Below are 26,824 nucleotides of genomic sequence, written 5' to 3'. Positions count from 1 at the left end.
AATATAGCTGACTATGAACAGATTGAATCACCACCTAATTCCACTCCTCACAGCCTGGGCGGATAAACATTTCCCCAGGTGAGCCATCTGGAGAGCAACCCGGAATGGAAAACAGGTCCGGGAAGAGTGGATTCAGTTTCTGTTGGAACCGTGCACTGGACAGGTCAGCAGAGCTCAGACATGGCGCCTAGGTAGACCTCCATCTCCATCTTTCTCTGAGCTGCTGTTGAAGCCAGGACAGAGGAATGCCACTGCAGGGGGGCCCGTCGGAGGTGGGAACCCCAAATGACTTCCTCCCTGACTCTTTGGAGGAATTCCCAGATTGCAGATGTCAATGAAGTTAAAACACTGGGGCACTTGTCTTCATTGAGAGGCTCCTTAATTACTGGAATGGCCCAACACATTCCTCCCCTCAAAACCCAACATGGTTGGACTTAATCCACAGCCTGGGGGTTTCAAACTCTTCAATGACTGGTTCTACCTTTCAAGCCAGCCAGCCTTGCTTCCCACAGCTCCCTAAAATGAGCATTCTGGTGGTGGAATGAAACCCACACTGGCTCACCCTCAAAGTGACCTCAATTCCAATAAACACTCCCCCACCCATCTCCTTTATCTACTCGTGTGTATCCATATGTCCACTCAATGAGAATTTATTAAGCACCTGTTATGTGCTCTGCACTGTTCTTGATACAGAGAGTAGAGAGGACAGTGGTTTCCACCTTCCAGATCCATGACCTGGTGAGAGAAACACACTGATTAACAGGCAATTACAGTACTGGATGCTCTGGGACATGGGAGTGTACAGAGTGTTTCTCTCAAAGGGCAGTTTATTTTCCTCCCACACCCCTCTCTCTCTCTTTCTCTCTCTCTCTCACATACACACACACACACACACACACACACACACACACACACACTACTCACACTGGCTTTCTTACCTTTTCACATCTTCTCAGAATTCCTGCAGCAAGTCAGTGTGGTGTGTAAACTCACAAAAGAGCACCTGAATACACACTGCTTAGCATTGCTCTCTAATTGCTTCTTGCACATGCAGCTTCTTTCCATCCCTCACATAAATAAAATTCTGCACATCGCATAGCAAATTACTGAGCATAGAATGAGCTCCTGGAAACCTCTCAGCCTGCTAGTCTTTCCTCCACACTGCAACCAGAGGGATCTTTACAAAACACAGAGGGTATTGAGTGTGGAACTGATTTTCAACGTCTGCCGCAGCTACAGGGTTGGAGGAATGGCATTGTGAGTGCCTGTGTTTGTTCCACTTGACCTTCACTGTGTCATATTTGCTGTATTGGCCCAGATCATAAAGGGCCTTTTGCCATGCTTAAGAGTTTGCACTTTAGCTCTGGTTTTCAATCAGGACAATAAACCTTCTCCAAAACTTTTTAAATAGGCTATATGTCTGCAAGGTAGGGCTATTTGAGCTCCAGTTTTCCCCAAGGACTCTGTGGTTCTTTAATAAAAACTAGTTCCTAGTGTCAAGGCTTTAAGTAGCAGGTTAAGGGCCTGTAGAGAATGAAAGGTCAAAGGACTGACCTCAGTCGCCACCTAGTGGTCTGAGCTGTGCTTGCGTGTTTTTCAGAACCAGAGGAGGGAGAGTTTGCTCTTCTGCCTTTTTCTCTGCAGTTGGTGAGAGGAGTCCTTCAGTAAACTAACCCTGTGACTGTGCCTAGAGAACAGAGAGAGAGACAGAAGATGGCCTTGGGAAGGAAGGAAGGATAGTAGGTTAATGGGAAACCCCAGACAGGCTCACTCATACAGCAGGTGGTCCCGAAATGTCCAATCGTGGCTTAGAGTTGTGATGAAAGAAAAAAAAGAAAATTCACAAGTGTGTGGCACATGTGATGAAAGAAAAAAAAGAAAATTCACAAGTGTGTGGCACCTTCATGCAGGCCGGGCTTCTAACCTGGCCTGCCTTGTCCATGATGAGAGGCAGTGTGGCCGGGGGAGGCACCCTCTCACATTTCCCCAGCAGTGCCTTTACAATTACACTGCACTGCCTGATGACAGACAGCTATCGTAGCTAACGTCTCCCCTGTGTGTTATGATTGAGCAGATAAAAAGTGATATAGGTGATTCAGTCTTCTGAGAGAGTCTAGAGTCAAGTACAGTGAGATTGGTCAGACGGATCCATCAGTTGCTAACTCTGAAACTTGGGTAATTTAATTTCTGTGATCATCCATTTCCTTGTCTGCAAAAGGGGCAACAATAATTGCATCTATCACAGGGTTATTGTGAAGATTAAATTTTGAAATCCTTACAAATATCCTAAACCAGGACATATTGTATAGTGTCATTGCTATCACTACCATTGTCATCATGTTTATTAATAAGGAACCAGCCTAGACCAGAGAAGTTGTGAGGTTGAGTTCAGAGCAAGAAGACTTGAAACTGTACCCCCATCTGAGTACTACCCAGGCCTAACCCTGCTCAGCTGCAGAGATCAGACGAGATTGGGCACAGAGGGGGTATGGCTGTAGACTGAAAACTATTTCTTAACATTGCTCTGAATTCCAAGTTGCCAACAGTAAGTCCCGCAGAGCGAGTGCCCTTGGGGAACCCAAGCCTTCTGCTATTCCTGCTCTGCTTCTTAAGAAGCAAATATAGGGGTAAAGATGTAATAGAGCCCTAGTTGGTTTTGCTCAGTGGTAAGAGCATTGGCCCGTGGACTGAAGGGTCCTGGGTTCGATTCCGGCCAAAGGCACATACCTCGGTTGCAGGCTTGGTCCCCAGTCCTGGTCAGGACAAGTGTGGGAGGCAAACAATTAATGTGTCTCTCTCCACTGCCCCCATCTCCCTCTCTCTCCCCCCTACTTCTACTCTCTCTGGAAAAGCAATGGAAAAAATATCCTCAGGTGAGGTTAAAAAAAAAAAAAAAGAGGTAATAGAATGTTATGTCCTTACGAGATTGGGTGTTTTATTAAAATAGCAACTTATTGAGCTTTAAAAAATCCCCTACGCCTTTTGTTTATTTCTATGGAAATGGTTGTTTTAAAATCTTCTCCTTTAACCTTTTCCTGTTTCTTTCTGTTGTTTTGTTTTGTTTCCAGGTTCCGTCTCTCTTTGCCAGAGTCCAATCGCGGCAACATTGAGGTAGGGATCGGTCTCAGAGTTCCCTGGCCAGGGAACATGAGAACCCTATACAGTAGCTGGGTGATTGTTTCCTACACCTCTGAGGGGTACTTGGTTTTCCCACTAGTGTAGGTTTTAACTTTAAAATTATTCATGTAGCTACTCATTCACCAAACGCGTTAACTTAGAGGAACTCTCCAGTTCACTCTTATCTGTCCAAAAAGACTTTAAAAAGAACTCAAAAGACTGTTAAGACATTGTGCAATGTTGAGGAAAAAGGCATTTTCAGGGCGATTTCAATTTTTGTATAAAATGATCCTCTACAGTTAAATCGAAGATCCAGGCTACCAAGGATGAGGCTCTATGTCAGTTATTAGGCCCTGGTCAAGTTTGCTCCTCAAAGGCTTTCTAGCCATCTTCTAAAACTAGAAAGATTACCTTTTAGGGGAGGGCAGCCTGGTTATCTCCTGATTAGAAGAGTACATCCCAACATGCAACTTGAAACCCCCTCGCCCCACCTCCAAGCTTCAGGAAGATCAGCCACATCTCACTAATTGGCGTCCAACCCTCATGGCTCTTATATGCTAGAGCAGTGGTTCTCAAGTAGGGTCACTGTGGATTAGCACCACTGTGTATAGCCATTTGCTAGATGACAGACTATAGTCAGTAAATGCATAGCTGACTATCTCATAAATAATATTTCCTGAGCCCAGAGTGGTCAAAATGAGTCCAAGTCTTCCAGGAAGACCCACAAACTGCTTAGTATCAACAACAGAGTGTACTAACAATGACATTTCTGAAAAAATGGAAATGGTATATACTGGGCATAATGTTAACTTGTGTAATCCTGGCAGCATCCTGTGAGATTAGTACTGTTATCTTCACTTTACAATTGAGGAGCTTGAGGCATAGCTCCTGTGGTAAAAACGGGAGGTAAGCCTAGGAAGTCTGCTTCAGGGCCCCCCTTGCTAAGCTGCAGAGGTCCTCATTATTGCTAAACCTATAGGATGCTCAAAAAGATATTCATTGAATGAATTCATGGTCATCAGTTGGTTTATTTTTAATAGCTGAATCTTCCCAGAAACCACTTTGCTAAGATTGTACAACTATCATGATTTATTAAAGATAAGTTGGGCATTCTGGTGATGCTATTAACTGTGGAGCATGACATAATAAGAGGGCACTGCTGTGGCTGGGCTTCCCAGTAAATTAAGGAAAGACTACTAATTGGGACATACAGGGTGTCCCAAAAAAAGTATACACACTTTAACAGCTGATGGCTCCGTTTTGAAAATGAAGTGTATTTTATTTAACAAACACTGCTTTTATAATTATTCCAAGTGTGTGTATACATTTTTGGGGGACACCCTATATATTAGTTGTTCTAGATTGTCTTACTTGGTAGATATCTAAGTTGCCATGTTTGCTGCCACCATGTGGTCCCTCTGCATTTGTTGTCACCATGATCCAGGGTACAGGGGAACAGAAATGTTCATCCTCAAGCAGGAAAAGTATCAGGGAACTCTGTAATATGGCTTCCCACAAAACAGCTTTTGCTGTCTGGGAGCTGGAATAGATATCTCCATGGGGAGAGTCTAACTATAGCTCTCTATCCGCTGAGGTCTGGGAAAGTGCAGGTCCAAACCAGGCATGGGACTTTCAAAATGCCTTGATTTGGCAACTGATTTAGTTTCCGCTTTCATTTTAGGTCCTGAGGTTTGAAAATATTCTGTCCGCCATCCTCCACTTTGGCGTCCTCCCACTGGCCAATGGTAAGAGGTTACTGGGAAACAATGTGACCTGACACTGGCTGAATGGTGGAGACTGTTTGGGACTTTCCACCCTGAAGCTTGTACTTCTAGAGTGTTATTAGGAATCCAGGCCAGCGCTAGGATTTGCAAAAGTTTGTACCATCAACGGTACAGTTACGAAATTAGTTATTCCAGGTCCAAGCCTTGTTAGCAACTCTACCTAAGACGCAGCAAGAAAGGCTGCCTCTGGTTGAGTTCTGGAGATTGAACCATTCTCCTTACGCAGCGAAGAGCCTCCTTCAGCCAGAAATGGCATTATTCCCCCAAGGGCTGGGGCTGTGGTCCTGAAGCCAAGACCACCACCTGGGTGGACACAGTCTTAACAAACAACAGTTGCAAACACACAGCAGCAGCCTAAGTTTGGCTTAATTAAAATATGCTTTTACTAGAGACAAGAATGTTCTCAGGACCCAACAAGTAAGGTATTTTCAAAATAAAAATTGGACAGCCATAGCCAGTGTGGCGCAGTGGTTGGAGCAGCAGCCTGTGTACTGAAAGGTTGCAGGTTTGATTCCCAGTCAAGGGCATGTACCTGGGCTGCAGGTTCAATCCCTGGCCCCGGTCTGGGCGTGTGCAGGAGGCAGCTGATCGATGTGTCTCTCTCACATCAATGTTCCCCCCCCCTCTCTCTCCCCCCTCCCTCCCTCCTTCCCTTCCATTCTCTCTAAAAAATCAATGGAAAAAATATTCTCAGGTGAGGATTAACAACAACAAAATTGGACAAGGTGCCAACATTTTTCTGCCATCCAAATGCACATAATTGCAGGTGCATTTCTATTAAGCATGGATTAATTAACCATTCTTCTGGGGAAATGCTAGGGACATATGAGAGAAAACGAAAACAGAGAACCAGAGAGAATAAAAGACAAATTGTTAAATATCTGCTTGCTAGTCTCTTACTAAAAAGTTTGCCAAGCCTGGCCAGTGTGGCTCAGCTGTTGCATCTACCTAGGATCCAGGAGATCACGGTCCGATTCCTGGTGAGGGCACATGCCCAGGTTGCGGGCTCGATTCCCAGTAGAGAGCAGCTGATCAATGATCTCTCATCATTGATGTTTCTATCTCTCTCTCCCTCTCCCTTCCTCTCTTTGAAATCAATAAAGACATATCTTAAAAAAAAAAAAAAAAAAAAAAAAAGCTTGCCAAAACGTCTGTGTTTGTGCCCAATGATTTTACATCTTGTTTTCTATTTTAGCAAAATTGCAGCAAGGATTTCCTCTGCCCAACCCACACAAAATCTCATTGGTCAATTCAGACATCGAAGTCCTTGAGGTAAGGATGGAATATTCTCTTAACTGCCCCATTGCTTTTCACAGTAGAATAAGCCTCTTTCTATTTGCTTACTTTCTGTTTTATTTTGTTCTGCTTTGTTTTTTCCCCAGCCCAGGGAATTTTATAGCAAAATGGTTAGCCCTTGAAGCTTTCAATTAACAATGAAAAGCATTTCAACTTGAGTTTTAAAATCAGACCAGGTCCAATTTCCTTTTGCAGCCAAACTCGTTCACACCACAGAACAAGAGGGACTGCAGCGCGCTTTATTTTCTTTATTCCTCAAGCCAACCTGTAAGGCTAGGAGTATTAGTCCCATTTCATAGATAAGAAAAGTAAGATTCAGAGAGGTGAAGTGGCTTATGTATCCGGCAATATGCATGGCTGGGGGGCATGGGGAGGAGAAGACGTGACACAGTATGACCTATGGTAAAGAATGGTAAAGAAACCATTTCTCCCTCACCCCTCAGGTAAACCTAGATATCCCATAGCTGCCAGGGCCCAAAGTTTAACCTTGTCTTCATTGTTGCATCTTTTTCAGCATTTCCTTTTGATTTCCACTGACCTGAAGTATGAAACACCCTTAAAACAGCAACCAAGTTTCTACGGTTGGGAAGGTCTGAACCTGATAGGTGGACAATGGAGGGGGAAATCAGTCCCCTGATTGCCCATTTTGAGTCCACTCCAGGAAGTCAATGGGCCTTAATCCCACCTGCTGTAAACCCAGAGGGAGAAGACAGTGCACACTGGAGCCTTAACGTCCTTGTGAAACGCTAGGCTTAAAGCTTTCCTTCTCCAGCCCTCAGGGACAGCAGGAGGCGAACTGGGTTAAAAGCTAAATCAGGGTGGGTACGTCTCTGGGTGTGTGGAGGGATGGACATTTGAATGTGTGTTCATGTTTCAATCATGTTGTGTGTTCCTGTGTTTATGAGATTCTGTGGCCAAGAGCTAGGCATCCGCTTCTGACGAGGTGCATGAGAAACTGTTACGTACAGATTTGAATTGGTGGTGTCAGTGGAGAGCCCTTCAGCCCTTTCAGCTCTCGAGGGTTCTCCCCTCCCTGTATATTGGATTTTGTGTTTTATATTTACTACTACTGTTCCCTGTATTTAATTAAAATTGTTTTCTATCAATTTCAACCTTGTCTTTTTCTTTGCAAAATTTCCTGCCCCAGATTTTTTAAAAAATAAGACAGAAAAGAAGGAAATGAATTTAGCATCTTTAACGATGAAAACTGAGGTTGTGTAGATTTCAAGGCTTGATTTTTACTCTTTAGTGTTTCCAGTGAGAAACAAGGGTAGTCTCAGGAAACTCTGGAAGTTGTATCACTTCTTTAAGTTTTAAGATGTTTTCCCTCCCAGATTAAATGAAATGGCGGTGCAGAGTACTAACCCTAGATAACTCATAGTTAATGATGATATTAATGTTGTTAGAGCACCTAATCAATGGGGTGTAATTGGAGCAAAAGAGGAGGAAAGGGAAACTGGCCTGGATGATGTAAGGAATAAATAGAAACCACACTTGGCTTTTGTGTTGTTGGGGGGGATGGGCATTGGTTGGAGTGCTGACCACATGCCAGATCCTGTGTTGGTTACTTCAGGAGTGTCAGTTCATTTCATCCTCACAGCCTCTCTATGAAGAATTAGGACCCCATTTTACAGATGAGGACACAAAGGTCAAGAGAGATTCACCACTCAAAGATGGTAAACGGCGAAGGTGGAAACTGGATCCAGGTCTTTCTGATTCTCAAGTCACTGTTGTTTGCAAGAGGTAGGACTAGGAACGGAAACCACTTAAAGCACACTTAGTACTCCGAACAAGAGACACTGCTGATAAAAGCAGGATCCTAGAGTACTTAGTTGCCAAAGAAGGCTAGGCTGGGAAGCCCTGCCATTCACAGGGACTGGCACTGACGCGTTTTGGGGTGCACACCTGGCCAGAATGGGTGTCCCGTAAGTGTTCGTTGTACTAAAACTATCATGTTTCATTCCTTGGGGTGCTCTTTTCTGACATAAAAGTTACTCAAGGTATATCCAAATATATACAAGGTGTATACAAATGCTCAGTTGTGGTATTAAACGTGTTCATCTTTCTCAGCTGCAAACATCTCTCCCTCTCCCTGCTGGGGATGAAACTCCAAGCTGGTTCATTCATTAGGGCAGCCAGACCCGACCCAGAGTCAGCACGTTTTTCAGCACTGCAAGCTCTTCCGAAACAGAAGATAGCTAGATCATAGAGAAAACGGCTGGATTTAGCTAGCTAGTTTAGCTCTAGCCTGGAAGATGACCACTGGTACCCTACAAGGGAAACACTGGAGGGCAGTCTACCGTAACCGAGGGAAAAGCGGTTGTGCGAGGAGTTTGGAGCCTCGGCTCTCGCCGTAGCCCACCCTGCCGCGGGCCGACTGCGCCTGCGCATTGGGTCCCGGAAGGCGGTGCTTCAGGCCCGGGACAGCGCGGCAGTTCTCTTCAAAGCGGCCCGGGGAGTCGCTACCGCCGTCATCGCCATGAGTCGCAACTACAACGATGAGCTGCAGTTCTTGGAAAAGATCAATAAGAACTGCTGGAGGATCAAGAAGGGCTTCGTGCCCAACATGCAGGTGAGGCGGGGGAGCGAGACCCGCGCGGGGCCTTCCCGGCTGCGGCCCGCGGCGCCTCGGCCACCTGGCCGGGCCGCCTCCTCGCCCTCCCGACGCCCCGCGGTCCTCGGGGCCGCCCCCACCCCGAGCAGACTTCCTCCCACCCCGCCCTCCGGCCTGAGCACCGCCTGGCCGGCGCCGACCCCGTCTCCCCGCTGGAGGGGCCCCCAGATCCCGTGGACAAGCAAAGCGGGGGGTCCCAGTAAACCCGACGTTGGCGCTTGCGAACCGTTTTCACACCTGCGTCTCGTAAACGCACCGTGGGAGGCGTTACATTCCTGAGCTGCAGAGACGTTAGTTGCCTTTTACAAGGTCGCACGGCCAGTTCGGGGTGGACTTGCCGGGACTGGAACTCAGTTCCTCCGAGTCATGCTGGTCGTTTAAGTGACTTTTACAGATCTGTCCGCCGAACCGGTTTTTAGCAATCACTGCTCCGCGTTGGTTTTTAATAAAAACGGTTTTGTTCCCTCGCAACAGCCTAGAAAACTCACAAGGCAGGTATTGTTTGTTTTTAGCATTCACTTGGCAGGAGGACCTTGAGGAACAGTCGGCGACGCGCGCCCTCTGCCCGCTTAGTCAGCGGCTCGGCCGGGACGCGCGGTCCGGTTCCCGTCTCCCCCTGACAGGGTGGGGACTGGGGCGGCCGGCACCAGGGCTGGGAAGCCGCTCCTCCCGCGTCTCTCGGGCCTCGTTGCCGTTCCTGCCCGGTGTCTTCCATTAACGTAGAGAACTAAGGACGGCATCTGTGAGGTTTTGGTGCGTGTGTTGTTCAGTGGCTTTTGAAATCCCTTAAGGGGCCGTGCAAGCGCAGGGAAGGCTGGTGGTCCTGTCTTGGTAGAAGTTCCTGGTAACCACCCACCCTTTTGTTCAATATCAGAACTTATTAAGTGTCCCCAATAAGTAGAGCACTTAGCTAAACGCTGAGGGGGGGAAAAAGGCCCAGAGTCATAAAGACTCCTTTTTGCTCTGTTTTCTACATGGTCGGTTTCTGCGTGTGGTGGTTCCCTGAATGAAATAGAAAATAAATATCGCCATGACATGATCATCAAAGGGAAATAACACTGTCATTGTCTAGTAGCAGTTCTGGCTTAACTTTGATGCGCATACTGCTGCTAATTCTGTCTAAGAGTAAGTCTGATTTTGCTAGGCACTTGCGGTTTAGCTGTTTGTATAACACTTTACTACTATAGCCCATTCCTTGAGAAGGGGCAGTTGAAATCTTGATATAGTGCTCTTTAAAAGTTACCAACCTCTCACCAAACTTAAATTGGTTTCCCATTCTTATGAAAGTTGTGAATTTCACACTAATAATTATCCTGTTTTGTAATCTCCGTTCCCCCCCAAGGCCCACACACTGCACTAAAAATTCCTCTTTGTTCCCTAAAACCATTCCCCTCCCATCTTTCTGTCATCTTTGTGTTCAGCTCCTAAATGTGCTGCTGTTCCAGTGATGTCGCTCGTCTTTAAAGAGCCAACTCAGACAGTTAAACTGAACAAAAAGTGAGCAACCTGTGAAGCCTCCCCAGACCACTGAGCCACTTCATCAGAGTCTTCATGGCGCCCTGCGCTTCTGTTACAGCACTCGCCCCGCTGTGCTCTTAACTTGCTTGTCTGGGCTATAGCCTAGCCAGATGCTCAGGATCTTGAATATTCTTTGTCTCACCTTGTGCCCAGTACAGTACTTGACACATTTTAAGTCCTCAGTGAATGTTTGGGGAGTTACTAAATGTAACCCTTTGAAATTGTACTAGAGACATTTTCTGTCAACTGATATTCATGCAGTGGGAAGATGTAAATAAAAATCATCTTTCTAATGAAAGAAATTCACTTGTCTGGATGATTAAGTGTTAAATCTTTGGTTCTTCTTTATCAGGCAGTTCCTTCATAATATTTGATCTCTGATAAAAATGTTCTGACCTTTGGTGTTAGTTACATAATTGTATTTTTTATTGCCTTTGTTTGCTCCTTTATCAAACTTGTTTATCCTCTTAACATTATATAGATTATAGAGCTGAGCACACAGCTACATAGCTACATGTTAAATTTTTTTTACTCACCATTTACCTAAGTATAGATTTGTAAGTTAGCATAGGACACAATAAAGTGTGATGTGCTGTTGTCTTAAGCACAGAAAAAGTACACTTAAGTCAGAAGTCTGCATTTTTATGTTTGGAATTTGAAATTTTGGTTTGTCTGTTTTTTCAAAACCCATTGATATTTTTTTCCTTTTTATTGAATTTATTGGAGTGACACTGTTTAACAAAATTATACATGTTTCAGGTGCACAATTCTACCCACCATCTGGACACCACCCCGAGTCACATCTCTGTCCATCACCATTTATCCCTGCTTTACCCTGTTCTATCTCCCTCCACTCCACCTCCCCCCGACAGTCACCACACTAAAAACCATTGGTATTTTATAAGCACAAGAATACGGAGACCTTTTGGCAGTGAGAGCAATTGGAAGACTTTTATCACATATACAAAGTATTTTACCTGTTAAGTTCTTAAATGTGTCTTTGAGAATAGGAGAATGAACAAAACAATTTGTGAACATTTCAGAATACTTCATTTTTATGATATACAGTTGACCCTTGAACAGCACAGGTTTGAACTGCACCAGTCCATTGATACACGAATTTTTTTCAATAAATATTATAAATGTATTTTCTCACAATATGTTCTTTCCTCTAGCTTACTTTACTGTAAGAATACAGTACTAATACATATAACATACAAAATACTTGTTACTCAATTGTTCATGTTATCAGTAAGGCTTCCGGTGAACAGTTAGGCTATTCCTAGTTAAGTTTTGGGGGAGTCAAAAGTTATACACAGATTTTCACCTGCATGGCGGGCCGAGGAGAGGGGCTGTCAGCGCCTTAAACCCCCATGTTGTTCAGAGGCAACTGTATTTAAGGATGAAAACATCTACTTTTTGATAGGAAGTTTTTTGCTTATTTAAGATATTGTGAAAGTGTTTTAGAAAGAGTAAAGCAAAACGAATACTGTATCCAGTATTTGTATTCCATCCAGTGTCTATACATCGTGTACATGTGCTTAGACATGGTTTTTCATTTTCATTGGTACCAGGTTGAAGGGATTTTCTATGTGAATGATGCTCTGGAAAAATTAATGTTTGAAGAATTAAGGAATGCCTGTCGAGGTGGTGGTAAGTACATTAAAATTTTACATGTGGTAGCGTAAGTAGTGTCTCCCCTATAGCCTGAAAAATATGATAATTCACCTAATACATTACTTAAAAAAACAAAAATATTGTCAAGGAATGACCAAGGCTTGAAATGAGACCAAAAAAACTGTTTCTAATTTGTGGTAATTCTGTTAGCTACCTGACCTTGTAGAAACCATTTGGAGTTGGATGGATCTGGTTGGTTTTGAAGCTAACCTTGGATAATAATAAAAGCGACCATTTATTGTGCCCTCACTATGTGCCAGGCACTTTACTGGAGCTTTACTTAGGTTATCTCTTGTAATTCTTAGAGTAACTCTAAGAGGAGGATATTGTCTCCATTTTAAAGATGTGTAAGTCAAGGTTCAGTGAGATTAAGTAATTTTAATTTGTCCAAGGTTTCACAACTTCTTGGTGACAGAGCCAGATTTCAGACCCAGGAGTACCTGATTCCAAAGTCAGTATTCTTAACCAGTACACTGAGTAGCTTCACCTAACTTCAGTTACCTTATCTATAAAAGAGAGTTTATTACAACTATCTTGCAGGATTCCAGCGAGGTTTAGAGGTAAACGTATAAAGTTCTTATACAAAGCTCTAATAGTGATGGTGGAATTGAAATCTAATTTTAACCCTTTTATTTTTTAGATCAACCAACTAAATCCCACCTGCCTCCCACCAGGGTATACTGACTTGTCTAAAAAGACAGAGCAACCAAGTGACAGCTGGGACTAGAACCGCGGTCCCCTAACTCTTAACCCAGTGCTTTTCCAGCTCCACATTGCCCTTCTCTGTCACTTAGAATAAAACCAGTGTTGATGTTTTTTGATAAATAATGTGAATTCTGAAAGAACATATTTCTTTATTGACAACATAATATTTAATAGTTATGTTTTACATCTCGCAGTACATTGCCAACAACCTTCCCTGGTTTGCACACTTACGGGTGTTTGCCATTATTCCGGTTGCCCTCGCTACCTTTCTGTGCCTGCACTGCCTTCTGAAGGACCTGCCTTCACACTGCCGTCGCAGACATCCTTTTCTGCTTTGTTTTAGTAGCCCTCATCACGCCCCTTCATGTAGTGCAATCTAGAAATGTATGGGAATACTTACTAAAGATCAAGTGTGTCCTCTTTGCTAATTTTGAATTTTTGTCTTCAGGTGTTGGTGGCTTCCTGCCTGCCATGAAACAAATTGGCAATGTGGCAGCCCTGCCTGGGATTGTTCATGTGAGTCCATGTTCTGAGCTTTAATCATTTATATTTTCTCTTAGTTTAAAAGTTTGTTGAATGGGTGAATGGCCATGCCTCACTGATAATGGTGTCATTTAGACAGTGACCTTTGAACATCTAGAAATAACCATGGAACATAAAGAAGTAATTGGGCCCAAATAACATCACAGGTTCTGATTGCCTTTGGCTACAATCTATAAGCATTTGAGAACCTTCAAAGTAGTTTTTAATGTGTTCTTGGTTTTTGTCATTGTACCTCATTTTTCCTGAAGTAGTATACCGCCATTGTGGTTTTCACTGTGGCCCCATTTAAGAGGATGGTTAGAGAAGGAATAGAAAGAAGTTTAAGGGGTGGGACTGAGGAGAGGGAGAGAGGATGATATAGCTGCTCTGGACATGATTGAAAAAGAGGGTAGTGACAATAACGGATAAAACTGGATGGTACAAGTGGGCCGCCGCTGCAGTCAAACATTCAGATGCCAACGTTACAGGTAGATGTTAAAATGAATCCACCCTACAGACATTTTTTGAGGTCTTTATGCCATTACTGTGCTGGGCACTGGGTGGGGCAGGGATAAAAAGACTTGGCTTATGTATAAAGGGGTTTAAGTGTCTCAGGATCTCCATAAATCCTCACCATGTTTAACCTGCATTTCTTCTGGGTCAGGATCCCTTTCTAGGCCCCAGATGTAGAAAGTATACAGTATTCATACCATTAAATGCATTACATTTGTCTATGATTACTTAAATACTAAAGACCTATATAAGTTGGGTATTTCTCTCCTTTTAACCTGCCATGACCATGATTTGTCAATGTCTGTCTTTAGATGTCTTTAAAATGTGATAGCACATCAAAGTTAGCCTGTGGTCCTCCTGTGTCATGTTATACTGAGGCTTTTCTGTTTTAGGTTTCTTCAGTTAATGGTCAGACTTTATAAGAAGGATTTTTCTCCACTGTATTAACTTCATGATTAGGAGTTTTTACACCTAATTTTCACCAATGGAGAATATTTTATGAAACTAGGATCTTGATTTGAGGAAGGCTTAAGCCTGCAGCCTCTTTGAGAATCAGTATCAGGTCCATCTGGCAACCAGAGTGCCAGGTTGAAAAAGCTGTATTTCATCTTCTAATTCTCTTTCAGAGATCCATTGGGCTTCCTGATGTCCATTCAGGTTACGGGTTTGCTATTGGGAATATGGCAGCTTTTGATATGAATGACCCTGAAGCAGTGGTGTCCCCAGGTAAGGTGGCTGCACGCTGCTGTCACGTGTAGCTCTTCTCATTGTGTCATCGCCTCTCTGAACTAGAGAGTGGCTGCTTCCTGTGTGTGCACCTGTCTCATCCAACACTACCATTTCTTTTCCTCATTTACTGAGAGAATGAATTACCGACACTCAGAGGCTCTTAAAATATCAAGTAAAGTATATATTTAGGAGAATTCTTTAGGCTCTCACAGTATGTCAGGCACTATTCAGACATTGGCTACAAAACAAACTGAAACACTTTCCTGACAAATTATGTATTTCGATATCCCAGTTACCTCTTGAGCAAATTGAGCATTATTGTGAAGACTCTGAGCTAAGTTGTGTAAAATACTAAGAACAGTGCTAGGCTAGGAAGTGCTCAGTGTTTGTTCTCGTTGTCATCATTCACCTCCCGTGGTGCATGTCTTTCCTGCTGTGAGTGCTTTCACTGGAAATATTTCACATCAGAAGTAATATCTTTGTTTTCAGAATCTGAAGGGGGGGGGGAGTATAAATTACGTCTTGAGAGTTCTTCCTCTGGCAGTGCTAAATATGGTTATTTCAGACATCCCTTGCTGGGAATAATAAGAAAGGCTAACAAAAAAGAAATTTTTTTAATAATCTGTTTGGGAGCATGGGAAAGCTATTACAGCAATAAGAATTTGTGAGGCTACCATCTAAAGAAAAGTACAAATATGTGAGTTCCACATTGAGCACTGCTTTTCTCTTGAGGTAATGGCAGGTTGCAGTCAGGAACCATTGATTTGAGCAATGCCGTTGACAAACTTGACACCTTGACCTCTAATTTACGTGCATGGTTCTGTGCATTCTCACATTACAGTGCATTCAAGAACCGTAGAAGATACTTTTTTTCAAGTGCACACAAAATTGACCAGGTGCTAAGCCAGAAAGCAGGTCTCAAATTTCAAAGTGTTGAAATCATAGAGAGGCAGTTCTCAAAAATTTTGGACTCAGGACCCCTTTACACTCTTACAGTTTTTTGAGGTTGATCTCAAAGGCTTTTATCAGTGTTTACCTTACTAGACATTAAAGCTGAGACATTTCTAAAACAATAATATACAAGTACATATTTCATTATCCATCAGAGCAAACATGTTATCACATGCCGTGTAGCCCTTGGAAAACTTTACTATACACTCAAGAGAATAAGTTTAAAAGGCAAATAATATCTTAGCATTACTTTACATTTAGTCTTAGACCTGAAAGGATCTCTGGACCACACTTTAGAACCATTGTTATAGAGGACATTCTTCTGCCATATTAGAATTAAGAAATCATTAACAACAACAAAACTATTTTTTTAAAAACCTCATATATTTATATTCAGTGAAGCAATATGCATTTAAATAACCCATGGGTCAAAAAAATCATAATAGAAATAGAAAATAATGTTAATTAAAAAAGACTTATGTTTAAAATTTGTGGGTTACTGTTAATGCCATACTTGGATAGAAATATATAGCCTTAAATGTGCAAATTAGAAAAGAAGAAAGGTTGAAATATCAGTAATCTAAGCATCCATCTCAAAAAGTTAGAGGAAGAACAACAAATTAAAAACCCCAAAAGGTAGAAAGAGGGACATAGTGAAGAGCACAGTTAATGAAACAGTATACAGTAGAAACGATCAACAAAGCTAAAAGTTGGTTCTTTGAAAAACCTAATCTAATTCATAAACCTCCAACAAGAGTGATCAAGGGAAAAAAGAAACATAATCCACATTTTAATGTCTGGTCTAGATGTTATTCGTTGTTCATTACTGCCTCTCTGGCCCACAAAGTACCTTTAGTATGTCTGTTACTTTAAATTGTTTTGGTATGGTCAGACTTTACCCGCAGAGAACCCCTTTACTGGCTACTATAAAACAGTTATGTTTAAAAGAATGTCTGTCTTTTAAACCCTCATTAATGGTGGGAAATCATGGGTAACAATGCCCAACTACCTGGTTATCATAATATATGACTAACTTTTCTCTTTCATAGGTGGCGTCGGATTTGACATCAACTGCGGTGTCCGCTTGCTAAGAACCAATTTAGATGAAAGTGATGTCCAGCCTGTGAAGGAGCAACTTGCCCAAGCTATGTTTGACCACATTCCTGTAGGGGTGGGATCAAAAGGTGTCATCCCAATGAATGCCAAGTAAGAGCACAAGTTTCCAATAAATGGAGTGAGAGAAATAATACCCATAAGGCCCTCACATTCATTTCCAATGCAGGACACTTGGGAGATGGAGATTGTTCAGTCTTTTTTCAGGAAGTGGTATTGAATTGGCTTTTTAAGCATGAGGTCCAGCCCACTTTGAAAAGCGTGTCTGGAATATTTTAGATAGGAATTTTGTCCTAATAAATGTTTGAAATGGGGTGTGGCAGGGCAGGAACATTGAACACTGCACATTGCAGTTTCTCCTGGCAGTGCTTTGGAAGAAGGCTGGCCCTTAGGTGACAATCAGAGCTTTTTCCTTCTAGGGGCATTAATGTATGTGCACCTCAGCTTCAAAATCCATGTGCAATAAAGCCACGTAGTGCTATGAAGGTAGGAATGGAACTTAAAATCTAACCTATGTCTCCTGAAGACATGTAGATAGCTTTATTTATTATTTGACTATTTTTCATAAATTATTAATGATGGCAGGTAGCTGTGGTAAAGTTAATGGTAGATAGTGATATCTGACTGGTCATAAATTTTCTTTGGCTGCTTGACCACCACCTCATAGAATTCAGGATCAAAGAGGCAAATCTAATGTAAATAAGATTTGAAAAACATGAAGGGCTATAAAAAAGTCAAGAAAGATACTTCTCTAATATGGCATTTACTATCTTATATTGCAATTTTTTATGTAGCTGCTTTCCTCCAAAAACTATAGAGTTGCTGAGAACATAAACTTTGTGTCTAGCACAATGCCTAGTATACAGGCGATAGTCAGTAAATGCCGTTTCCTCTGCCCTTTGAGATGTGGTCATCCTTAGGTTTTGATCTGCCTTGACTAAAATGACTGGCACTTGTTACTCACTTAGAGACTTGGAAGAGGCCTTGGAGATGGGTGTGGACTGGTCGCTTAGAGAAGGCTATGCCTGGGCTGAAGACAAGGAGCACTGTGAGGAATATGGAAGAATGCTGCAAGCTGACCCCAATAAGGTCTCTGCGAGGGCAAAAAAACGAGGCCTTCCTCAGGTAACTAACTTTGGAGGAGAACCTGTTCATATTTCTCATATTTTTTGTTGGTGGGGAAAAAAAACCTGTTTTCTGTGTAGGAAATCTACATTCCCCAGGTTTTTTCACAGTATATCAAAATGATCACAAATTTGTGTTTGCACTTCATTCTTACTCTTTTAAAAAGCTCTCAGGAGCTTGCCGATGTTCATAAGAGAAAACAAGATATCATGAATTAGAATGGGATCAGGCTTAAAATGTATGCTAAAATTGCATATGTACATAGTTTGACAAGATTTGGCTGAAAGTTTTCTCACGTCGAAGACGAAAAGAGAAACTTTGTCAGTTCATGGTGTCCATGAGATAAAAATAGACCAGATATTTGAAATTTACAGCTAATTGATGGCTTTGCCATTAAATCACTCTGACCTTGGGCAAGTCTCTTTTTGCCTGTCTGGGTCTCATTTTCTCATCTAAAAATTTGGGTGGTTAAAGGTAGACAACTTCTAAAAACTCTTCGAGTACTGCCATCCTCTGGTTCCCTAAATCATCTGCTAGTTCCAGTTAAGGGACATACTCTTTCAATAATAGTGGTGCCAGTGAACTCATAGATGGTCATCCCAAAATTTGACCCTTCTCTCAGTGATGTTTCAAATCTCCTTTGAGCCATTTAATGATATGGGTTTTGGTTTATGAAGCTTTCGATACGTGTGTGCCTCAAGCAGATGATGACAGTAAACTTCAGGAGCTGCTCTGCATTATTGCTGTTGTGTAGAATATTGCTTTAAATGAATGAAGCATTTCTAAGGCTTAGAAATATTTTTGTTACATAAAACACTATCTGTGTGATTATTTTCTTGATTATGTTATTGGTTGGTTTTTATGTATATGCTTTTAAGTTGATTTTTTAAAATCGGAATAGAGCTGTTTTATCAGACATTCTTATATTTGCAGCTGGGGACCCTGGGAGCAGGTAACCACTATGCAGAAATCCAGGTTGTGGATGAGATTTTCAATGAGTATGCTGCTAAGAAGATGGGCATTGACCATAAGGGACAGGTGTGTGTAATGATCCACAGTGGAAGCAGAGGCTTGGGCCACCAAGTAGCCACAGGTATATTCTGGACCTAATTTTTGGTGTGGTGCTAAAATATGCATTTTATGGGAGATTTAAGAAAGAAAGCTCTGGAATTATACTGTAGGTTTTTACCCTGGTTCTTCTAACTAGACCTTGAACAAATTAACTTCATTGGGCCTTAACTCCCTTGTTTGACAAAAAAATAGGAATAATAATTATTTCATATGGTGTTGCCATAGGAGAGCAAATGAAATAATATATGTAAAGTACTTACGTCAGTGTCTGCTGGTTAGTACTTAATAAATATTGGCTCCAGTTATTTTGTTTACTCTTACTATCATCTGGCTGAGAAAGAGCAAGAAGGACCTTAAATTGTGGAGTTTGTGTTGTAGACATTAATTTAGCAAATATGTCTTAGATACTTGTACCGATTAGGTGCTACAGTGGATTCAGCGATGGAATAGGCAAGGACTCTGCCCTTACATTGTCTCGTGAAAGAGACGTGGTGTCCGTTACAAAGAAAGTAAAGATAGACGTGGTGGTTGATTAAATGTTACAGAAGAGAAAAGGCAAAACATTTCAAGATTTCAGAGGTGGCTTTGTGGACAAATGTTTGCAGTCTGGACAGTCATGCACAAAGGACATGCAGGACCAAAAGTAGGAGACAGAGAAGTAGTAGGAAGATTGCTCTCAGTAATTTGTAGGATGTGCGAAAGGGTTTATGAATAGATGAAAAGTTATAGAGACTTGGAAGTTATTTTAAACTTGAAACTGCATATTATGGTTCATCTGCTATGGGAATTTGATAATTTGTGCCAGCCTGGCCCATTAGAATACTTCACCTAGCAAATATACGGAGCAGTGACCGTATTTCTGAACTTTCTGCTGAGCACTTCTCTGCACTTTGTCATGGATTTGACTTTCCTGCAGAAGATTAGCAACTTGTATCTAGCTCTTTTACACTAAGTCACTGAAAATTATTTTTACAAACCTTGATGATCATCAAGTGTATTTACTACTCCTGTCTGTCCTTACCCATTTACATGCTGGGAGAGGAGTGGTGCACGCCATGTTGTTGTGCTGTACACATCTCATTTCTGACAAGTTCCTGGCGGGGCAGGTGTTGTCTTTGTAGCCCACTTAGCTTGTGTCACAGCTCTGACAGAAAAGATTCTCAATAATGTATCTTGACCAAGCAAATAGATGAACTCAGAAACACTTCCAAGGGAAAGTTGCACTTTACTTGTTTTTTTATAGAATGGATTTGAATAGAGCCTAGCTTTCTGCAATAGATCTGAATTATTTAGGGAAAGCTGGCTAGTTTGGACTTGTTGCTCTCTTGTTCCAGATGCCCTGGTTGCTATGGAAAAAGCCATGAAGAGAGACAAGATTATAGTCAATGACCGTCAGTTGGCTTGTGCTCGAATCGCTTCTCCAGAGGGCCAGGACTACCTGAAGGGTATGGCAGCGGCCGGGAACTATGCCTGGGTCAACCGCTCTTCCATGACCTTCTTAACCCGCCAGGTACTTGAAGTTGCTTTTCTGGTCCAAGTTATTCATGATGAAGTTAAGTGCTTTGAAACAGTGTAGTCAAGTCAGAGCCTGTAAATTTGGGGTTTGGAAATTTATATTAATGAATATTCAAAATATCAGCAATGTCTAAACCTTTGGTGTCTACTTAAAATAAATAAGCAGAGTATCGGGTGTGGGAATGAGGGAAGAAAGAAGCCAGCATTGTTCCTGGAATTTTCCTTGAGCTTTGGAGAAGCTAGAAGTGCCATTCACTAAGATTCAGACAGCTGAGGAAGAGTCCGTTCTGAAGGCGGGGTCAAGAGTAGCCAAGCAGTTTTTCAACCAAAGTTGGAATTTATGGAATGGAATTTCTGTGTGGTCTATAGGACAGTTCTTGTCCTTCACATGAAGATTAATAATACTGCTATTTTCAACTCTTAAATCCCTTGCTCCCTTCAGGAACAGACTAGCTAGAATCAGTAAGGTAAGTTCTGAAGAGCTGGTTCTGGCTGCTCTTAAATTAAGCTTTCTCTCTTAGGCTTTTGCCAAGGTCTTCAACACAACCCCTGATGACTTGGACCTACACGTGATCTATGATGTTTCCCACAATATCGCCAAAGTGGAGCAGCATGTGGTGGACGGAAAGGAGCGGACCCTGTTAGTACACAGGAAGGGATCCACCCGAGCTTTCCCTCCTCACCATCCCCTCATTGCTGTTGATTACCAAGTATGTGCTAAGCTATTTGTGGGTATGTGACTTAGGTAGTTATAAATATGGATGAATTTAAACAGGAAGGCAGCAGTTGTGAAAAGAAAATCTGTCATCCATGAGAACAGTGATTTCTCATCTCTGAAGCGAATTCCCCCATCATCTATACTTTAGGATTATCTTTTTAAAGCCTTTGAATGATTAGAAGACAGAATTAAGATTAAACTCAGCCTGTTTCATTCCTTTTTATCCCTTTGGTGTAACAGAGTTAGAAAGACCCTTAACCTACTCCCATTTCACAGATGAGGAAATGGAAGCATGGAGAGGGCAGGTGCCTCACTTAGGATGGTTCTTCCTAATAACCTTTCCCTGAATGCTTTGCTCTTGAATTCAGTCTGCCTTCTGCTGCCTTCCCAGTCCTCACAGTTTCATTCCCTTCCTCTCCCCTCCTCTCTCAATTATCAAAAAACCAAAATAATGTCAACATAGTTGTGAGAGAAATGCATTTAGGTGGCTCAGATTTCTCCCACAGTCCTTCAATGCAAAAGGAAGTTTAAATCTCAAACATGAAAAGCTCGTGGTGTTTTAAATTTTAACATGTTTGATTTGTGTGCATCCTCAGCTCACTGGACAGCCAGTGCTCATTGGTGGCACCATGGGAACCTGTAGTTACGTTCTTACTGGCACTGAACAGGGCATGACTGAGACCTTTGGAACAACCTGTCATGGAGCGGTAAGGAAAACAAAAACTGACTTAGAAATGCTCTCTTCTGTTTCGTCATTGTTTTGCATTTTGACAGGTAAATGTACTTGATTAAGCATTAACAAAGTTGAGGTTTGGGTCTTATCTTCTACCTGAATTTATTCTCATAATATATACTGTCTGGTGAACCAGTGAAGTCATCTAGTATCTCTACTCGCAGGGTCATTTTCAAGCCAGCGACTGTTTCTCATCTCTGCAAGTTCACAAAGTCTGGCCTGAGAAATTGTCACACTAGCATAACTAGTACATCTTTAACTGATGCAGATTTACCTCAAGTTATCTCATTCACCGGACCTATTCATTTGCATAATTTGCTCCTTACTGGGTGGGTCCACTCAAGATTTGTGGGATATGCCCTATTTGCCAGTCAGAACCCTTGGGTAGACTACACAACTATATCAACATATCGCCTCTTCTAAGCCAGGGTTTGGCCAAGTTTTCAGTAAGTGCCAGACAGTCAATATTTTAGGCTTTGGGGGCCATATGGTCTCTAGCAGCTGTTCATTATGCCATTGTAGTGAAAAAAGCAGCCATACACAGTATGTAAATAAATGGGCATTGCTGTGTTCCAATAAAATTTTATTTACAAAACAGCTGTGTTAGGCCAGATTTGGCTCACAAACCAGTTTGCCAAGCCCTGTTCTAAGCCGTCAGAGTGGTCAGCTAATGATGTAGTAGAAAATAGAAACTGTCTGGAGTACCTTCTTATAGCACAAATTGTCACAAATATGTTTTAATTCTACCTTTTTACTCTGATCCTTTTTCATTTCCAACTGCCTCCCAACTCTTAATTTTAACCCAGTGATCAAAACCAGTGTGACATCTTACACCCACACAAGCAATATCCGGGGACATTTTTGATTGTCACACTTGGGGAGGGGAGTTTTGCAACTGGCATCTAATGGGTGGAAGCCAAGGGTACTGCTAAACATCCTGCAATGTACAGGACAGTCCCCACAACTAAGAATTATCTGGTCCAAAATGTCAGTAGTGGTAAGGTTGACAAACCGTTTTATTTTATTTATTTTTTTAATAGACATTTCTTTCTTTTTTAAATATATCTTTATTGATTACAGAGAGGAAAGGAGAAGGAGAGAGAGAAACATCAATGATGAGAGAGTCATTGATCGGCTGCCTCCTGCATGCCCCCCTGACTGGGGATCGAGCCCGCAATCCAGGCATGTGCACTTACCGGGAATCGAACCCCAATCACCTGGATCCTAGGTCAACGCTCAACCGCTGAGCCACACCCGGCCTGGCGACAAACCTTTTTAAATCATAAAGAGTACAAAGCTTTTGTGATAACAGACATACTGTTTACAATTAAAAAGTAAAATATTTATATTCACCTGATAATTAACCAATTAGATACACAAAACTAAATCTTTAAATACTAAATGCTTTGTATAGATAGAAATTTGTTTTCCAAAGGGGTATGGTGAGGCTTACAACAAAAGGCACATAATAAGGTTGATAAAATAGTTCAAGATTGTCTTTTAACTCCTTTTTTAGTTTCAAAAGAAGTCGAGGAAAAGGCATATAATTATAAGGATTTAAATAATTGTTGGGGTTGAACATAAATTGTAGCTCAGAATTTATAAAGTGAAGTTCATTTCTTTCCTAATCTAGGGCCGTGCACTGTCCCGAGCAAAATCGCGACGTAATTTAGATTTCCAGGATGTCTTAGACAAATTGGCAGATATGGGAATCGCAATTCGTGTCGCATCACCCAAACTGGTTATGGAAGAGGTAAGTGACAAAGGCTTTATTTTTTTAATAACTATTAATTTTCCCCTGATTTTAAGAACAACACATGTTTAATTAAGAGGTTTTAGAAAATACAAAAAAGGAAACACCTAGAATTCCACCAACCAGAGATAACCTCTATTAACATTTGGTATATTTTTTGCTTGCATGTTTTACAATATTTTTTCATTCAGCCATTCAACTAATACTTATTAAACATCTGCTTAACTAGGCACTATTTTAGGTGCTAGGAATACTGCAATGAACAAAACTAACATAAGTCCCTTCCTTGTAAAACTTTCCGAATAGTAAAACCTTAACAGTGCATTAGGTGGCGATAAGCGCAACAAAGTAAAAATGGAGAGGAGGCTACGGAGAGATTGGGAGTGGGTGCTGTTTTAAGTAGGACGTGGTAAGGTGATACTCGAGTGAAGAGCTGAAGGCAGTGAGGGATGGGCTATGTGAGTATCTAGGGGTAAGCTTTCCAGGAAAGGCAGAAAGAACAGCAGACGCAAAAACCCAGGCGAAATCATGCTTGGGTGTTCAACAGTTTTTCAGTGTAATAGGAAGTAGGGCCAGCAACAGAGTGAGGATGCAGGAGAGAGTGAAATAGTCACCTAAGAGAGAGAAAGAGTAATTGGTCTAGTGAAACTTGGGGTAATTGCCAGGACGGCACGAAGGACCCACCTGAGCTAACTTCAGTGTTGGGTGTTGACAAGTACATTCAGATGCAGAGGTGCAGGCATGAAGTAGAGGTTGGGTTACCTTTAACCCGGGTTGCACGTACGCACAGTGAAAAGGCAGGATTGTTGAGGGTGTTGCTAAGGGATTGTAGGTCTCATGAGGTTGAAGGATTATCAGAGATGGAACATGAGAGGAGTGAGCTGAAAACCTAGGCTGTGATCACCAGCCTGAGATGCTTGAAACAGATAATGAAGGACTTGTGATCAATGGTAATGACAAGTTCTGGGGTCTGACCCAGGGAGTGAATGGCCAGGGTAAACACTGAAGGAGTAGAAACCAATGAACTAAGAAGCCAAGGTACTTTACTATTCGGAAAGTTTTACAAGGAAGGGACTTATGTTAGTTTTGTTCATTGCAGTATTCCTAGCACCTAAAATAGTGCCTAGTTAAGCAGATGTTTAATAAGTATTAGTTGAATGGCTGAATGAAAAAATATTGTAAGGATCCTCTTCCTCGATACTGAAATCAGAAGTATAGTAGGAGAGTGACTGTGAGCCAGGAAAAAATCTCAGTATTATTTTAGTGTGCACTTCTTTTTCACAAGTGACATTTAAATAGACTTTTACAATGTTTAACTCCACCCCTGCAGGCGCCTGAGTCCTATAAGAATGTGACAGATGTTGTGAACACCTGCCACGATGCTGGAATCAGCAAGAAGGCCATTAAACTGCGACCGATTGCTGTTATCAAAGGATAGAACCCTGCCTGTGGCCACCGGACCCCAGTCACCCTCACTGTAGTGGAAGTGGACTGAAGTGCTCTTCAGACATCAAGACTCAGAGACCTGACAGGTTCCAAAGCATGTGGCTGTAACTGCCATTGCAAAGTGGCTGACGGAGGCTGCTGCTTCAGGAGCCAGTGCTGTCAAATTACCTTCTGGGAGGACTCACATGTTCCCCATTTGGAAAGGGATGCATATGCTTCCTCTCTGGTTGTCCCACAGATTGTTAGGGAAATCTATTAGAGGGTGGGGATAGTTCAAGAAACTGCCTTACTCGGTCACACAAGTCTTTAATCATCAGAATGAACTCTACATCCTGAGAGGTGTCATGAACATTCTGTTAAATGGGAAGGTTTTAGAATGTTTCCTTTCTGCCCTCCTTTTATCACTTTGTCCATTCATCTACCATCTACCCCGTTCCCCTACTCTGAGCAAAGTCCTAAATACCATTCTTGCTTGGAGAGCCTCCATAGGGTCATGTCAGGATGTTAGCTATTTGGATGGTGGGACACAGTGATGAGTGAGTGTGTGGCAGTGTAGGAATAGGGACCCAAGAGAAAATAATTTTTCATAGACTTGTTACCTTTCTCATTCTGAATGTAAGGCAGTTTTGACTTAGCCTGCAAAATGGCATCAGCTGGTATCTGTCATTAATTAGACCTGGTCTGGCAAACTTTTCTTGAATAATAACTTGCACAGCAGAAGTAATATGTTTACATGGTGATCAGATCATTATAAAAGCAGGAACCACGTCTGTGATGTTAATGGTTGCTCTGTGTTAAGCTGACTAGTCTTGTGCCACCTAATTAGATTTCATGTTGTGTACTGTGACACCTTGGAGATGCTAAAGTTATAGGTTACTAAGGCTTCGGTTGAGTCCAAATAGCCAGTAAAATATAAAAATCTAATAAAGTTGCAATATATTGTTTGTATTTTGTGCTTAGTATTTTATAGCTTAGGACAATTAGTCACTTTGGTCGGTGTTAATGTTTTCTGATTTTCTTCCAGGATGCTTTCAGAGACTTGCCCTAAAAAACATTCTTACACCCCTGGCCGGTTTGGCTCAGTGTTTAGAGCGATGGCCCATGGACCGAAGGGTCCCGGGTTTGATTCCAGCCAAGGGCATGTACCTTGGTTGCAGGCTCCATCCCCTGCCCCTGTCAGGGTACGTTTGGGAGGCAACCAATCAATGTGTTTCTCTCCCATCAATGTCTCTGTGTCTCCATCTCTCTCCGCCCCCCCTTCCACTCCTTCTGAAAAGCAATGGAAAAAATAGCCCCAGGTGAGGATTAAAATAAAAAGAATGCATGGCCTGAGTCTGGTCATGAGCAAACATCAGGTGGACCCACGTTGAGGGTCCTCCTGCAGAATGAAGTCCCATACACTCAAAACTCAAGGAAATGAAAAGCCAGGAAAAGGCTGACAAACTGTTCCGGAGTCTGGAAAGACACAACTACTATAGGCAATATATATTCTGGATAGGATCCTGGACTGAAAGGGGAAAACCAACATTGTTGGGACAGTTGGTGAAATCTGAATAGAATCTATAAATGGGTCAGCAGTGATGTGCCCAGGTTGATTTCTTGGTGGTTATGCAGGGTCATGTCCTTGTGTGAACTGTGATTATATAATAAGAAATGCATATTTGGTCTCTATCCTGTTTCTGGCACAGAGCTGCTAAAACCCTTGGGATTTCCTAAGTGGTAACAGGAATAAAGGTGTCTTATTATTCATAGTAAGTCCCTTTCAACTACAACAGAATTTATATTAATGAGGTGATTTTTGGGAAGTCCCTAAGGATGGGGGCTGGTTGCCTGGAGAACCAACCTGTGACTAGAGAGTTGGACGTTCAGCCCCACCCCTGACCTCCAGGGAAGGAGAAGGATTGGAGATGGACATCAGTCACCA

General features: G+C 42.1%; 2 protein-coding genes across 2 annotated transcripts in view; both read left to right on the top strand.

Moving 5' to 3' along the window:
* The window catches only part of BPIFC (BPI fold containing family C), a 29,581-nt gene extending 22,274 nt beyond the window's left edge, over positions 1 to 7,307 (top strand). Inside the window, exons 13-16 of the mRNA XM_081128179.1 lie at positions 3,069 to 3,111; positions 4,799 to 4,862; positions 6,097 to 6,173; positions 6,712 to 7,307. Coding sequence (XP_080984305.1) covers positions 3,069 to 3,111; positions 4,799 to 4,862; positions 6,097 to 6,173; positions 6,712 to 6,834 — 307 coding nt within the window. The 3' untranslated portion in view covers positions 6,835 to 7,307. The remainder of the gene's footprint in view (positions 1 to 3,068; positions 3,112 to 4,798; positions 4,863 to 6,096; positions 6,174 to 6,711) is intronic.
* Positions 7,308 to 7,870: 563 nt separating this feature from the next.
* Positions 7,871 to 25,844, top strand: RTCB (RNA 2',3'-cyclic phosphate and 5'-OH ligase; the record flags this gene model as incomplete). The annotated part of the gene is made up of 13 exons (XM_081127831.1): positions 7,871 to 7,940; positions 8,555 to 8,769; positions 11,904 to 11,982; positions 13,160 to 13,227; positions 14,373 to 14,472; positions 16,476 to 16,632; positions 17,508 to 17,664; positions 18,598 to 18,757; positions 20,070 to 20,245; positions 20,772 to 20,960; positions 21,565 to 21,675; positions 23,335 to 23,454; positions 24,785 to 25,844. The coding sequence occupies 13 exons, from the start codon at positions 7,871 to 7,873 to the stop codon at positions 24,890 to 24,892; spliced, it is 1,710 nt and encodes a 569-aa protein (XP_080983957.1). The 3' UTR covers positions 24,893 to 25,844.
* Positions 25,845 to 26,824: the final 980 nt, after the last annotated feature.

This window comes from Miniopterus schreibersii (genome assembly GCF_964146895.1).
Source record: "Miniopterus schreibersii genome assembly, chromosome: 2".
NCBI lineage: Eukaryota > Metazoa > Chordata > Mammalia > Chiroptera > Miniopteridae > Miniopterus > Miniopterus schreibersii.
The sequence above is the reverse complement of the archived record's forward strand: the minus strand, read 5'-3'. Positions and strand labels throughout refer to the sequence as shown.